The 17,006-nt window shown below is 40.9% G+C and overlaps 1 protein-coding gene across 3 annotated transcripts in view; it reads right to left on the reverse strand.

Annotated features, from left to right (window-relative positions):
- col14a1a (collagen, type XIV, alpha 1a) overlaps positions 1-17,006 on the reverse strand; it is a 128,990-nt gene that overhangs the window by 91,883 nt on the left and 20,101 nt on the right. For all 3 annotated transcript variants that reach the window (XM_076736635.1, XM_076736632.1, XM_076736633.1), the window contains exon 5: positions 16,743-16,838. In XM_076736635.1, the coding sequence (XP_076592750.1) occupies positions 16,743-16,838 (96 nt within the window). The remainder of the gene's footprint in view (positions 1-16,742; positions 16,839-17,006) is intronic.

Genomic DNA, 17,006 nt, shown 5'->3' on the forward strand with positions numbered 1-17,006 from the left:
TTTTGCCAAAAGGACTCTTTTATACAACCTACTGTATATGATGCCTTTTAGAGTGAGCTACACCGAGCAAGCAAATGATTTAAATTATTCTACAACCCTGTTGACAAGAGAAGTTGCAGCTTAGTTTGAGAGTTTCAGTAAAATGGCAGAAGGCTGAGAGGCCAAAGAGTGAAAAGATGGTTCCTTGTAGAGTTTCCCTGCTTAGAAAACAAACAAGTATGGCCTTTAAAGAAAATCTAAGGTTCAAGGAAGGAAAGGAAGGAAAGAACCATAACTAAGCACCAGAGAGGCTTCTATAAAAGCGATAGAGGACTCACACAAAGACACAGATCAACTGAGGAGCCATTCTATGATAAAAGTGAGAGACATTTAGAGGCGTGTTAGCGTCTATAGTAACTGCTGTTGACACTGTGGGTAAATAGAGAGACGAGGGACGTTATGTTTAAGAAAGAAAGAGCCAGAGAGGGAGAGCGGGGTACTGTGCAATGCGAAACACCGTCAAGACAGACGAAGGAGACGGTAAACAGAGGATTAGAGGGTCGTAATTATAGCTAATTACAGCTAGCTGACCATTCCCAAGCCTATTGTTGGCAGGGTGGTGAGAATGTCCTTCAACTAGGCATGACACCAGTGTTTTACATCTGAACCAGTAATCAAGATTGCTTCTCTCCTTCACATTATCCCTGCTGATGTCTGTAAACAGTTTAGCTGGACATCATTTTTTCCTGCCATTCATTACAATACAGTTTGAGAAACAACTTCCATAATTGTCAAAGTTGGATAATCCAGCTCAGTAAACATAAAACCTTGACTCAAAGTTATGTCATTGTGTCCTGGTTCTGTGCTTTCTGTCAGTGAGGGCATTATATTACGCTCACTGTTCATCAGACAGGACAGAGAAAGGAAGTCTCTGCAAAACGTTGCTAAGTTCAATGTGTTTTTAGCAGGTCTTTGTTAACTGGGTAGTAGTTAATTTCAAGCAACAGTAGATTTAATGCAAGTTTGTGTTAAGTACTGAAAGACAAACAAATCTAATTACATTCAGATCGCATGCTTTGCTAGCTTTATTGGGTAGTGTAACCTGACCTGAATTCCTGAAGACAGGAGGACTTTACCATACATGTTATCATTTAAGTCATCCAATGAAATATATTTAATCAAATACGCTTTATTGAACATTACTTTCACATATTTAACCTTTTTTATTTCAATTATTAACACTGCTAATCAATCAAGAGTGGCAAAAAGCAGCCAAGTTCCATCTGTGAGTGCAGCATCTAACCCTAACCTATTTTGTCATGCTGCATATACTGCATCTGTATACCAAAAGAGTGTATTTTTTCACTGATTGAGTTAAAGCTGCTTCTAATCTCACACGGCCAGACCAATGTCCACACTTTGTTTTAGCAGTGTGCCAGCACAAGAGTCATATACTGGTAGCACTGAACCAGTCAGCCAATGGCAGGCTTGCTTCTACTTGCCTTGTTCTTCGCTGAAGCCGAGTTTAAGCAACATCGCAAATCTCAAACGCCACGTTTCATTTTCACTTATCAAGAGACTTTAAAGTGTTTACTTGATTTTACCAAAATGTGAGCTACTAATATCATTTGTGAATACAATTTACACACATTAGCTTCCAGGTTTTAAATACTGTTAGCTAACTGCACTAATTTAACTCTGACCTGCTCAAAATGCTGCTTAATAAAAATGTTATTACAGCTTGCAATTACAACTGACTACAAGCTAACATAAGGTATGTCTATGTGCATTACACAGATATGTAGACACAGAGAACATAGTTAAAGAAAACAGAGAAATAGGAAATCATACATACAATACATGGTCATACTCATAAATATGCACATTACAGTCCTCCCAGCAATGCATGTCAGAGGGAATGCCTCCAGTATCTTAATACTGCAATTACTGTTGAATCCCTCTCTGCCTGAGTGCCAGACAATAGCAGGCTTGTCAAAGGCCCCTCTGCTCCTTCTAAGCTCCATCTGCCCTTCATCTTCTTCTCCCCTTCTCCACCTCTTTCCCCCCTTTTCTGTCCCCATCTAACGCCTTTGCAGTCGGTCAAAGTTCAGTGACTGGTGAACAGTGGGGGACAGTGTCTGTGTGCTCACGAGGGACAAACGAGTGTGAAAGGGAGTGAAGCAGGAAGAAAGAAAAACGGTGAGAGGGCGAAACGCTGTGTTTGGGTTTGATGAAATACCACAGATATACCGACAGATTTTGCGGTGCCAAGTCTTCCTTTGTCCAAGTCCACGCTTACTCCCGTTCTTCTCTGCCTCTCTCCACTCCCATCTCACTCTGTCCATCTCTGTGGCTAACTAATAAGAGGCAGGCTTTGTCTGGCACCAAAATCTTTCTTAAACACTCCGTAGCTAAAACAAACTGTCATGGCAGAGCACAAGACGCGTCAATCTCTCCTTATAATGTGTGTGTGTCCTTGTATTTCTACTCGTATGGGGACAAAATGTTGAAAAATTTGGAAAATCTTTTCAAGCGCTGACATGTTCACAGTCCATATTTTCTGAACAGGTCCTTTAATGGTATGAGTCACAGCGAAGGTCAGATTTGAGGCACTAGGATGAAGGGAAGAGTTGCCAAAGTTTAAACGTATTTGCACATTGTGTATTAGTCAAAGGATGACATATCTGTGCCGGAGTAATTTGCCACATCTGAAACCCTTTTGGTTCCGCCGTCCACCGACGGTCTCTAACGTCATGTATGGCAGAAGAGCTACTGCGGAAGAGTTTGGCTAGTTTTCTTCTGCCTGCTGGAGAGTGTATTCTATCAGGCAGCTATTGGAGCTGAAATACACATTTCAGCCCACCAAAACAACTTCTTGGTTTGCATGACAGGAACCAAGTATTTGAGCTTCTCTTGCCTACCATATTACAACTAAACTAAGTGTTCAAGTAAGAAATTCAAGCACTGTTAAAACGTCAAACAATAATACAACGAGCACTAACACGAGTGGCCGTCCATTGAGAAAATGTTCCTGTGTCCAAAAGCTGTGCTGGTACACGGCCTGAAATGTTAAAATGCTCGCATAGCTGCAAACCATAGCTAGTGACAGTTGCACAGCAAATATGCTCATTATTTTCTTCAGCTGTTTCACAAATGCGGCCATTTTTCGCATGTGCAACTGTCTTTGTACATAGAGTATATTCAGGTATAACCAGAAATACTTGGTTTAAGTTGCAGACATAAGAAATTTGGCTCAAAATAAGCCTTTTATCGCAGCAGTAGCACTCACAGCAGGAAAAGCATGTGTGTTACTAACCACATTAAAGATGGCTCTGCTCTATTCAAGTGTCCCAGTAAGCCATGGCAGAGTAAAAATGAGCCAACATGTGCAATACTGGGTGTCTGAAACCAAAGCAGCTACTGCTCAAACATTTTATGTCATCAAGCTCAAGATTTGCGTCCATATCTCTATATTCACTGACTATGAACCAAGAGGTTGGCTGAACTACGCCTGAACCTCATTTGCATAGAAGGGCATGATTAGAAAAGGCTCTGCCATCACTGAGCCTATTTACATGTGACTGCAAAATTGGACAAACACCAACCATAACTGGCATGTGAGCATGTGATTAGACAGACTGTCCACCTGGTGTCCATGAGAGAGAGCGAGCGACCGCATTTTACAGCCCAGCCCACAGTGCAGTCTGCAGAGCTGTGGGAAAAATTATGTGGCTCCTTGACAATTGAATTAACTTGTGTGGGGGTGGAGAAATGGGTATTAAAAATGCGTGTGCAACAATGGAAGCCACTGTCGACTGGCCGCAACTTCTCGCAGAGCGAAGACAGACATGCAACAAAGACAGTAACGAAGATGGGGAACAGAGCTGCGAACTACAAGAGAGAAATACTATAGACAAGTAGTATAAATAGCAGTTAGCAGTAGTAATACATGCAGCAGTACGCAAACACACAAATACAGCACACAGAGGTTTAAATACATACACGTATAGGCTACATGTTATCCGCAAAGCAGACCAGAGTAATTAAAGCAAAGCAGATTGCTTTGTAATCTCCTACTCTCAGGAGGAAACACACACACTCAAACATACGGATGTAGTTGGGAGAGTAATATATGCACGATACACAAACAAGTAAATAAAGAGCCTCACACAGCACATCTTCAAACGCACATACTTATCGAGTTCGGAAAACTTTTCCGCCCTCTCTTTCTTCCTTCTCTTTGTCGCTCTCTCTGTTCTCATTAACAGTAGCTCTTCCCAGCTGGCCTAGATTTATTGCTGACCTCTATTTAGCCAGGGATCAGTGGAGTGTGCTGTCATTTCAATCTCTCTCTAGTTAAGTTTTATTTCCCCTGCCACTGTGATTGTGTTTCAGAGTCTGGAATTAACATTGAGATCAGTGACAGACATGCAGATAGATGGAGAGCAGCGGCGGCAGTCTCAACATCAGTGAGAACATTTCCCACATTCTCTAAACCTGCTTTTAGAGGAGCACTTCAGCTCTGAGATACAGCTAATTGATTAGAAAAATAATCGGACACTGATTCCAAAAGAGTTTCACACAAGTTAATAAGTTTAATTTTGATGTATTAATGCACCAGGTGTTAAAATACACTTCAGAGAAATGCTGAAATGGACATAATATTATACAGTAGGTGAACTGCCTCTTCTACGGTCACCCCTGAGAGATGTTTTCTCAATATATCATTTCAGGATGAATAGTAATAAGAGCCACTTCTCCTGCCTGCTGTTTATCATGTAGAACCTAATGTCTCAATAGAAGCAGTTCGCTGTATGTTGTGGAGAAAATGTTCACTTTGAATCAATATAGTCTGGTCCTTTCCACCTCATCTGTCTATGTGTAGGTGTGCTTGCTAAGCGCTCTACCAAACAGAGATGAAAATGTGACTAGCATTTAAAGAGACAGCCACACTGAAGCCATAATGAAATGAAAAAACGATCCTCGTGGACAGTTCTCCATATCATAACCCGTACATCTGTTTAACCACTCGTGCCAAAGACGAGACTAATTCCCTTTTAATCTAAAATTCCAGAAGATAATATATGTCTAATAGGTACTTCACCTGTGGATGTAGCATTTAGCCAATAAATACAACCAATAGAAAAATCACAGGTAACTGAATCCGCACAATCTGTCTAAAAAAAAACCCATGACCATACAAATGTTCATTTAAATGGTGCCTTCCTGGACACTGACCTTTTTCACAGCAGAACCTTTGACTGGTGTTTCTCATAACATAAATGATGGCTCTGTTCTAGTTAAGTCATCTGTCAATGTGACAGTGAGCCAACATGCACAATACCAGGACCCTGTAACTGAAGCAGCTAAATGGAATTCAGCCATCGTTGATTTCATCATTTGCACACGCCTGCTCAGACATATCAAAATGTCTTCCAAGTGAAAGGCTTATTGTCTGAAACTTGTGTAGCCCATTCTCAGGCACCCTTAAGCATCAGTCGTCCACAAAAATCCTGCCAAGAATAAACCAGCTTTACACAATTCTCCAAATTTTGAACAAAACCAACCTCACTCCCACATATTCTCTCTTACAACCCCAAGTTGGGACACTCAAAACAGACTGTGATAATTTGCTGATTGTTTTCAACATACACTCACAACATACACAACACACAGCACAAGACAGTATATTTAATGTTTTACCTCATCAGCTTCATTGATTTTTGTAAATATCTGCTTATTCTGAATTTGATGCAGCAACACATTTCAAACATGTTGGGACAGGAGCAACAAAAGACTGGGAAACTAGTGGAATGCTCCAGAAACAAAAATTATATACACTATATTATTACAACACTACACTACTACATGGGCTCAGGAACACTGTACTGATGCCTCACTAACAGGTTGTTAGTTATTATTGGCTTTGGGGTCATCTGGAGCTGGGGACCTTTTTAATACTAGCTTTTTCAGTTTTTTCAGACAGTCTATTCACATCTGTATTTTTAATTTTCATTGTTTTTCCCAATAAATTGGTTGGGTTAAGGCTCTTTTGAGAAAGAGCATTACCTCATGCCGCCATGATGTCAAGTTTGGACGAGTGTAATTAACTTGTGAGTCATCACTGCTGATGGATTTAATGTGATATGATCCAAAACTCCAAATTAGCTACTTAATGGACCTTGAGATTGCAAGAGGTCAGGTGGTTTTGTCAAATACAGTTTCCAAAGTCAAGAATGAACGTTAATGCTCGACCATTAAGTCAAATAGACAAAAAAAATGCTCTGAAAAATGGAAATTTAATCATCTGCAATCCCATGACAATCAGTAAAACCCTGCCTGCTGATGATGTTCATGTGATGTGAATGAAACTTCAAGAACAGCTCATAAATTATCCTCCAGGAGAGATTATTTTTGTCAAAATCCTGTCAGTTCTTTATCAGCTCATGAGCTAAAAACACGACATTGAGAAGAATCAAAACACCAAGCAGTAAAACAAAGATGTGACTGCTGTATACTGCTTGGAAAAAAAGAAAAAAAACTGCCAGAGCATCAACCCAGGGAGGTGTTTTAACCTGCCCACAGCAGCTTGTTTTAGCAAAAATCACTGGTGGTACACAAGAGCTGAAAAAACAAAATTTTCTTTGTTTTATTGGCTTGTTTATTCAATCAAGTGAGACAGGCAGCAGATTGATACACCTGTCGTTTGCTCAGCAGCTCTCAGAGCAACAGACAAACTCAGCCAGGCACAAACATTCATATTCATTGGTGAGACCTGTGGGTCTACGTGAGTGTGTGTGTGAGAGAGACAGAGAGTGTGTATGTGTGTGTAAGTCGTGTGATCCAGTGGGCTTTAAGGTGTAATCCGACAGCTGTTTTTAGACATTTGTGTCATTCCAACAGAGACCTTTCCCTGCTTGGCCTCCTGATCTTTAATCCGCTGTCTTGTTCTGTTCCACTTCACTGAACGTACAGACGATCTGAACAAACACACACTTTAGTATGCTGAAAGCAACACATGGCCCATCTCTCCGAGTCTGCGCTCCATCTCTGCCTTACCTCTTTTGCTTCTGTTTGTCTTCCCCTAATCTCTCCATCTAGTACACGCACACACACACATACACACACACACACACATACACACACACTTGTTGAACTGTGTGGGTTTCTGTTTCGAAAGTTAAGTCCATCTTATCAGTCTGTCTAGTTATTTTTTAGCCCCATGCATACATTGTAAGAACCTTAGAGATGGGTGTGGCGCACAAACTAGGCTTTTTTGTGTCACCATTTCATACAATACTGGCTTACTTATTAATTCTGCAGGTTCTCCAGTTTGCCTGCCAGCCCACCCCTCTTTTCTCCCTCTACTCCTCTGCTTCTGTCTTTTATGTTTAGTCCACACATACACGGGTATTTTTTGTTGTTGTTGTGGCCTTTCATCCACATACAAACTGTAAACTCCTTCCAGTCTGAAGATGTTCAGAAACTCAGTTTTCAGTGTTCATGCATAGACAGACATAGGAGGTATAGAAACACAGAGGTTTTTCTCTGTGGTTACACAAGGGGACTTTTCGTGCAGAGGTGGACAGAAAAATGTATCGTTACTCTTCCACTTTTTCTGGGGAATACGGGCCTCAGGATGTGCTACAGAGGTCATTGATGTAGATTATGGCAGACAATGCGTCTCTGCCTCCTCCCACTGTACAAAAATGAAGCCAAAATATCCCAGAAACAGGTGCTGCCATCTTGCTCTGGTGCCGGGCCGATTCAATCACAGGTTAGGGTTAGCTGTCAATCATGATGATTTTTATGGCATATAATAACTAATTTAAAGCAGACTTATTAGAAAACTGAAGATGTTTATTTACAACAACATGTTAAGAACTACCTAATATGCCAGAAACCATCTTTGGGAGAACGTAATTTGATTTTCAGTTTGGAAAGGGGGAGGGTTTAGGGTTTGGTGTCATTTCAAACAACAGTTCATAGTCTAATGAGCTTTGTCAACCACAAAGAGTGATCCACTGGGCTCACAAGAGGGGTGAGATTAGGGAAAAATGGAGGACAGGAGAGGAAAGAGAGCTTAAAGGAACAAGAGAGGTTAAGAAAGGTCAGGCATTAAAACAAAGTGAGATTAAAAAAAAAAGGCTAAAAGGGTGTAAAGAGGGGATGAAGGAAGAGGAGGGGGAAGGCATAGAGGGGTATAGAGGAGAGGAGGCAAAAAGCAATAAATGTGTCATATAAAGCAGGAGGTAGTGCAGAGCTGGAAAACGTGAGTGCAGGAAATAGAGAGCAGGACAGCAGAGGGGGAAAATGAGGGGATTATGAAAAGGCATTCATGGTATATTTTGGTCCTAAACATACAATTACCAAATTGAATGAATGTCGCTTTCAATGACACAACGACACATATGACAAGCTAGTGCTGCATTTCTTTGAGCAGATTCTTCTACAACAACCGTATCCCATTGTCGTTAATGTGTGTACTGTGAAAGTGGTTTTCAGTGTGGCTCATTTCTGGTCACACTACATCTGCAGCAAACTTAGAAAACAGGGTGAAGCCAACGTGGCGTGAGTCACACCACAGCTACAGAACTGTGCAGTGTGATATAGTAACTGCTATTTGTGACCATGAAGAGGGAGGGGGAAGAAGCTACAGCAGGGAGGAAGTGTGGGCTAATTATTCTCATTGACCTCTGCACTTAAGGAGTCCTTGCCACTAATGGCCAAAACGTCATTAGCACATCCACACACACACATGCACTTGTTAACCACTGTCATACAATTAGCTCAACTGAGCCATGAATCCCCTCACTTTATCGAGGACAAGGACGCAAGTATGGCCAGCGCAGAGACCACACACACACACACACACACACACCCAAGTGAGCAATGGCTGATCTGCTCCCGGGTCTCCGAGCACGCATCCAAAGCTGTGCGAGGATGACACGTCTTTAGTTCCTCTCAACAGGAATAATTCAGCCTTTGGCAAATGTCCAAAACAAAATGTAAAACACAACTCGCGATGATGGAAAAAGTGTTAAGCGAGACGAGACAAATGGAGACGAAATGTGCATTTCTGGAGGACATTTACCTGGCTTCACACTTTGTCGCCTCACTTTTCATTTCGGCTTATTTTAATACTTTCTCTTTAAATACTTAACACTCTCCTTACTTTGCCCTTCACACTGCACACCGGCTCATACTGAAACACTGCATTTCCACGTCATTTGTGAATCACATTGACATCATCCATTTTAGATTTTTTTGAAGCCTTTCACAGCCATGACGCACATATTAGGCTCTTTCGCACTCCAATGGAAAGAAATGATGTAATGTTAAGAGGCATTCAAAGGAACTGATACCATCACTCATCAGTAGGTTTGAAGCGTGCACATATTTAAACAGACTGCATGTATTCACTATACTTGTCTCCTTTCATTTGTGGTATCAGCTTTGACCTCCTCACTCACGGCCACAGACCTTTGACCTCGTGCGTAACCACTGAGCATCACACTGACTGAATGGAGGGAAACTAAATTAAATTAAGTACAGGGCAAAATGCACCACGGCAGAGGAAGTGCATAACTGGTAATTCTGGAAACTAATAGGGCAATAAATAAAGCAAGACACATAGGCACACATACAGATATGCACACATAGCACACAGGCATAAAGAGATGGAGACATTTAGTCTAAATGGATGTTAAAGCTGGGAATTAACGCAGTGATAAATAGAGCGAGATGAACACACACACACACATCTAGCAAGAGAGTGCCAAAGCTGAAATAAATGATAATGTTAGGAATTAAGGCTGGCTATAAATATAAAAAACCTCGCTCTCCAGGTGTGTGACTGTTGCGCTCTGCAGATGTGATGGATACTAGAGGACTCTTCCCTCTCTTTCACTACCCGAGTGGTGAATGTCAACAGAATCTCATTGGCCTCCAGTTCAACTTTAACTACGTCTGTCCCCTGGGTTCAACCTGTGTGTGTGTGTGTGTCTGCCTGTGCGAGCGCTGGTTTAAAGCTTCAGTCAGGGAGAGACGAAGGCAATGCTCCGCTCACATCCTGTTAGGTAATATGTGCTGAAAAAGGCACCGTAGCATGGAGGGAAGGAGGGGCCTTACCCTGTGTTGCTCGATAACTTCCACTTGTTTGGGTATGCTGTTGGCCCGGCGCTTTGAATGCTTTATGTACAAAAGCAAAAACAAAGCAAGTCAACCATTTCATGAGTGGATTCGCATCAATATCAAAGTCTGTCTCACTAAATAACTGACGAGTTCTGAAAGGCAATGAAACATCAAAACACAGTGTGACTGTTAAACTGTCAAAGTTAAGTTGAAACCTTGCTTCTTCAAGAGTGGACCAGGTGACAACTCACTGTCAATGGTTGAAAAATAGGAAACAACTTTTATTACAAACTCCTTGTTTCTTTTGACTGCAGCATTAATCTTTGATTAGAGAAACCAGTGTTGACGTTCAGTATCTGTTACATCTTCCTGGTCTGCAGGGCGACAACCATCTGTTTTACTACTGGAGCTACTGACCCACATTTGTAATGAATACAGCCATGGACACACCAACAGTACACAGACACACACACACACACACACACACACACACACACACACACACACACACACAGATGTCCTCTGATCTAATATCATGCAGCTGTCCAAATAATAGCTATTATTTTTGAGGAAACATTGTTTAGGGCCAATTTCCAATGAAAATATATTACCGTCTTGCACATGGGACCACTAATGGATTTGTTCTTGCTTTTATAAGCAAAACACAAATATTTATTGTTTTTGGCTGCAGAATTCCTTACTGACTTTATTTTGGATGAAACACGGATGAAACCAGCAGCAGTGGATAACTGTTAATACGGCAGATAATGGAGCAAAAATCAACGGTTTTTAAACAAATTACGGAAAGGGCAAAAGATAATTTACCAAATATCGCTTTTATTGGACAGCTTAAAATACAAGTCATCCATCCTAAAAGACAAAACATGTTGTTTTTCATGCCCTTCCAAATGCCCTTTACAAGAAGTGTACGAGCGATTAGACGATCACCGTTAAAAGGAACCAATGCCGATCTTTGCTTCCTACAGTCTATGAGAAACAAAGTCATTGAATTTTCAAGAATAAGTAATAATTATTATCTACATGTGCCTAATACATGTTAAGACAGCTGAGTCACAGGCTGCCCAATAAAACAATACTGAGAAGAAAAGACCAGTCTGCAGCCTCGCAAGCAACTCTGTGCTTCGAGCTACATGCTAATGTCGACATGCTTAAAGGCTCACAGTGACGATGCTAACATGGCAATGTTCACCAAATCCACCAATCTTTGTTTAGCGTTCTAACACTTGCTAATCAACACCAAACCACAACCCAACCATCATGGAAATGACATTCATTTTGCAGGTATTTGGACAAAAACAATATATTTGGTAGCGCAAGAGAAAAAAAAATCTGGGAATTGATCGTCTGGGCAACATAAATATGTGTACCAAATGTATTAGAAAACCATCCAGTAGTTGTTGAGACATCTTACCAAAAAGTGATGATAGAGGAACAGTCATAGGAACACGACATGATGACAATATGGTCAAAAAAACCATTTCAGCAAAACAAGAGCAATGTTGCCTCTGGGAGAGGAGTTTTTTTTCTGTAGATGATTAACCAAAATGGAACCAGTGAATCAAGCAAATATCAGTATTGTCTCAGTCTAAACTGGAAATAGTAGATGTTGACTTTAGACTGTGAGAAAATAGTATGAATGTCAGGCAGTGAAACCTCCATTTTTTAATGCAGCCAGTCGATGAAGGAGAGGACAGAGTCTTTTGTTGGCAGAGATCAAACTGACAGAAACAAGTGGAAAGTGGAGACGTATGACAAACTTTTCTGGCACTCCAGCTGGCAAGAAGCTCTTCTGTTTTCAGTTTATTTTCATAATTTAGTCATTATGAGGCTCCGTCTTTGTTCTACATGTCGTCGTTCTTCTACTCTAGAATAGACCTGCCCTGATTTTATCACAAGGAGATTTAAGAAAACATCCAGGAATGAATTAATATTCCCAAGATAAATGTGACTGTGCAGTTTGTTTTGGTTTTATCAGGGGAAAAGTTGTAGTAGTTATATCCTGTACTTCTACAGCCAAAACCTTCAAGACAGACAACCGAATGTTTAAAACTTGATGTGTGTAACTTAACTGTGTGTGCACACACACACACACACACACACACACACACACACACACACACACACACACAGAGAGCACTCTCAATGAAGCAGCTTGTCTTTCCCATCTCTAACCTGCTGAGATATCATTACAGACCTACAGTATGAATGATTCACACACATAAACAATTTCACAGAGGACACTGATATTTTCTCACTGCCTCCATATCTGTTGCTTTATGATTCACCCAGTATGTCTCTCTCTCTCTCCCAGCTCTTTTCCTGTCTTCAGATTGATAGAAAAAAAAACAGCTTCCTTTTGATCAGTGCAAAGAAAAAACCTGTTACTGTGTTTAAGGTTTCAATTCAAGGAAGCGTAGTATTACTACAGGTTGGTTAGCAGAGCATAAAGATAAGGCAATTATGTTTCCCAGTAATTATGCCTGTCTGATAACAAACGATGAAGCACTTTAACAGTAGTGAATGACTAAGGCTCAATCTGACTGTTTTTGTCTTCCACAGTTTGAGTGTTACTCCTACACTGCACAGTAGTCTGGCTTTTTTTTAATCATTGGAGCATGCCTGGGTATTTATCCTGCTTTCCTCTGCAGACAATGACACAGCAAAAAGAAAAAAAGTCAGATGCCTCAACTCAGACACTGATATTCAAGGAGAGAAGGAATTCTCTTCACATCTTCCAGCAGCGAGCAGCTGAATCCGGTTCACAGATCATTGATTGATTTAGAAGCTGCAAAAAAAAAAAAAAAAAGTTTCAGCCGTCCCAAAACTGAGATTGAGTCAGGAGTCCCTGACCGATGATTCGAATCATCATCTTTTAGGGTACAAACCTACAAATGACTGACATCAATATGGGAAACGTTTACCAAGATAAAATATCCCTTTAAACTCTTTCCTGTTTGCTCAGTCAATGACACCCCAAGAGCAGACAGAAAATTAGTTTCATTTAAAGCTCCTGGAAGGGATAGTCTGTATTTAGTTCAGAGCAGCCTGTGCTTACGCTCTGCAAGATACGCTTTAGTCATTTGTAGGGTGTCTTTAGAACAAAAGTGGGCAGCTAAGGTAGTTATTTTACTGAGAGTGGAGCAAGTTTCATGACACTTCCTTCAGCTAATGGCTCTTCTCGCCTTTAAAATACATCCGAGCAACTTCAAACCAACCTGCTTATAAACGTCCAAGCAAACACACACACACACACACACAAACCAATCAGGATGTTTTGGATATAAGCAGCCAAAGATAACCAGCTTTCAGCATATTTTTCTGTCTTCTCTGTTTTTTCTCTTATCTTGACTTGCCAAGTTGACATGCAAAACAGTTTTGAACGTATTTCATGGAGGACAAATTCACATTACAGTTTTACTATCAGCTTTTATTTATAATCCATCCAAAGTAATTTGTCATTGTAATAAAACTGCTGGAGAGAGTGAAAAAAACACTGCAATATATTTGCAAATACTTCATGACTGAGGTGAAACCCACACACATAAAAGGTGCTCACGACTGGCTCGAGTGCGAAAAGATAACTGACTTGTCTGATGTCTGCCACACACATGCACACACAAGCAGACACACACACACATACATCAGAGAGGAGATGAGAGTATGAGCCAGCTGTTAATGAAAGGTTTTGTAAACAACCCACCCTGACATAAAAGCGAGCTGATTACTACTCTGGAACAAAGCAGTGATGGACTGGGTTAGCATCGCTAATACACACACAAATACGCATACGCACACACGCGCACAGAGGGAGACTTCATATAATACCTTCTCGATGGAGCACTGTGGGATATTGGTATTATTATTACTATAGAACATAAATATGTCACACACTGGGCGTGATAGAGACGGAGGGAAAGAAGCAGTCACACCTTACAGTACAACATAAAATTACTACAGTACACAAAGCTACACACAAGCGCGCGCACACACACACACAGAGTAAATTCACAAATTCTACTGAAGCACAGCAGGATATTATCATAATCCCCAACAGGTTCGAGGCAGAACACCAATCAAGGTCACCTCTGCTGCAGTGAATGGTGAGTGCTTCTGATAACAGCAGACTGAAGGAAATCCAGCTTTTAATCTACCTACTGACAGGAAGAAAGGGAAGAGGAGAGCAAGAGAGAAAGAAAGAAAAGAACATCAAAGATCTAAACCACTGCGTGTGTGCGCGTTTGAGCCAGGGAGTCATTACTTTTGAATAGATCTTCATTAGTTTTTATTTTTATAAAGTTGTAGTTTAAGTCTGGGTTTAATGGCAGTTTCATGTTTCTGTTTTGTGAATAAGTGCACTGCAGGCAGGTTCAACGCGCAAGCTCACATAAAAGATGTTTGGACCAGGGGAACAGCTGTGATTTTTACCAGAACAATAACTGCCTCAATTCTACACCATATTGTTCTCTATGGTTGAGGAATGCACAAATGGAAATTAAATTTGGCTTTCCAAAAACCGAGAGACAAAAATGAGACGAGACCTGATTTTAATTGTCTCGATGAGCCGCTGAAATAAGTGAGTGGGAGCTGAAAACAAATCCATTCAAACTCCCATCAATGGCACAACAATGAGACATTTCATATTTCATGAAAATGTTGTTTTAGTTCTTGTTGTCTTTCACTCCTTGTTTAAGACTTTTTTGTAAAGAAGGAATAGCGAATAGTGATTTTCCAGAGAGAGAAAGTTGGTGATAGGAAGAATCTAAACATATTGTGTTTTCAGAAAAGAATCAAGGTATGACAATCACACATTTATTGAGAATTCAGTTCTTTTCCGTAGCTCGAAATGGAGGTTAATACATTGCGATAAGGGCAGTTTAAGTGCTACCAAAGAGTCAATATGAAATTTGCTTTGATTTACTGTCGATGTGTTCCACCACCCAAGAGCCAATTTATTACGTATTCACGGATGCAAAGTGTCCATAAATAAGCTTTATAACATGGTTAATTGCTCTCTCTTTCTCTCTCTCTGTGTGTGAGAGTGTATGTCTCTCTCTTGCTCCATCAGCAAATATGAAGTGCACATATAGCATTCCAGAGTAAAATTATACTGCGAAAATAATATCTCTGGTTATAGTCCATAAAAATGATGACACATAGTATACAGCGAACTGGAGGCTGGACTTTTTTAAAACCATATTCAATAATCGCAACTTGCTGAATATCTTTCTTTTAGTGCTCAATGATTAATGATCACCGCACACACAAAAACACGTATAAGCAACAGCAATCACAGTCACACATCAGCAGCCGTTAAGAGCAATTCAAATACAGGGACAAACATCTTTCATGTCTGAGTCTCCCAATTACGAGGTATGGGTCACTATGTCCGAATTTTCAAACAGCCCTTAAATTATAAAGAAATGAATATTTTATGCAAGAGTAGGCTACCTGTGTGTTATCACAGCCACCGTAACACACATAAGCTCAGGTGGTGTGTTCTCTGCTGCAGAGGAAATGAAGTTGCTGTTTCTGAATGCCACCACAATGTCTCTCCTTCATCAGCAGAGCGGTCCGGTCCGGTCTGGACCATTATACTCTGCTGGTTACTAGCTCCACTCTCCACTCCAGCTCGTTACTACATACGAGCCAGGCTGAACAAACCAGTGCGCCCCAACAATGACAGACAGGTAAAGGAGGAAGGTAAAGCCAGCTACTAAGTCAACAATAAGTATGTGCAATCATTTGAGAGTGAAGCACTGTCGCTCTCTCTTTCTCTGTGTGTGTGTGCGTGTGTTTTTGCTTGAAACGTCCATCCCATCCAAGTTACCTGCTTCATCTTTCTCTAATACACAGAAAAGCATGCTTAGAAAACCACATTGCAAACGATCAATTATTCTATAGTCAATGATTTCCTGCTGAACTGGTAAAGAAATCAGCAGAGGACAGTTTCTATGTAAGCGGAGGCATACACTAAAGACAAAAATGAATGCATTCTTGTCTTCTCTCACATTTCAGTCGAGGGTGAAATATTGGGCATTTAAAGAGGAGGACGTTAATGCTGCCAAATGAAAGAACATCTTGGTTGCAAAAACAAACAGAAAGCGAGACGGTCTTGTTGGAGAGGGGAGCTCAAATTAACAGGCAACCACACAGACACAAGTGAACATTGTGGGTCACTCATCGCCCAATATCAGGGGTCACAGTCACCTAATATCACTCAGCATTGCACATGCTAAAGAGTTTCCACAAAGCGCCACCGCGAATGAGTCACCATCGAAGCATAGATGGTTTTGGCATCTTTCCTCTAGCTCGGTGGGTAAGTAGACCACCAGGCCGATGTCTGCATTTAGCTGTTAACCAGTTGCACCCCAGCTCCGCATGGGGGAAACAGAGTCATATTTTTGGCTCTCTGATCTATGGAGCTGGTGTTAAAGACCACACTAATGGCTGTTTTTCCTACCTCCAAACATCACTATGGCAACTGACTGGAGGACTCTTAAAGCAGAGTCCTATTCAGCGCAATTGGTTTTATTTATACGTTCATGCGAACACAGCATTTGTATATGGCCTCCTCTCCTGGAAACAGTGCCTGTGTGCGTTTGTCCTACCTCCAGAGATCTCATTGGCATCCTCAGGAGGTACAACTGAATCAGTCAGCCTCTGGGGCTCAGTCTTGTCTCCCCCATCGCTCTCACCTCTTTCCGCTGCAGCACAAGAAACAGATTAATCACAAATTAGCAGGACAGAATATATAATAAAAAACGCTATTTTAGACTCCCTTCTCTACGTACATATGCCGATAAGGAAAGCACATATATTAATACTGAGAGATTACAGTGGAGAACTGATTAAAGTAAAGCAGAGATGATTGT

Source organism: Chaetodon auriga, chromosome 8, assembly GCF_051107435.1.
Source record: "Chaetodon auriga isolate fChaAug3 chromosome 8, fChaAug3.hap1, whole genome shotgun sequence".
NCBI classification, from domain to species: Eukaryota; Metazoa; Chordata; class Actinopteri; order Chaetodontiformes; family Chaetodontidae; genus Chaetodon; species Chaetodon auriga.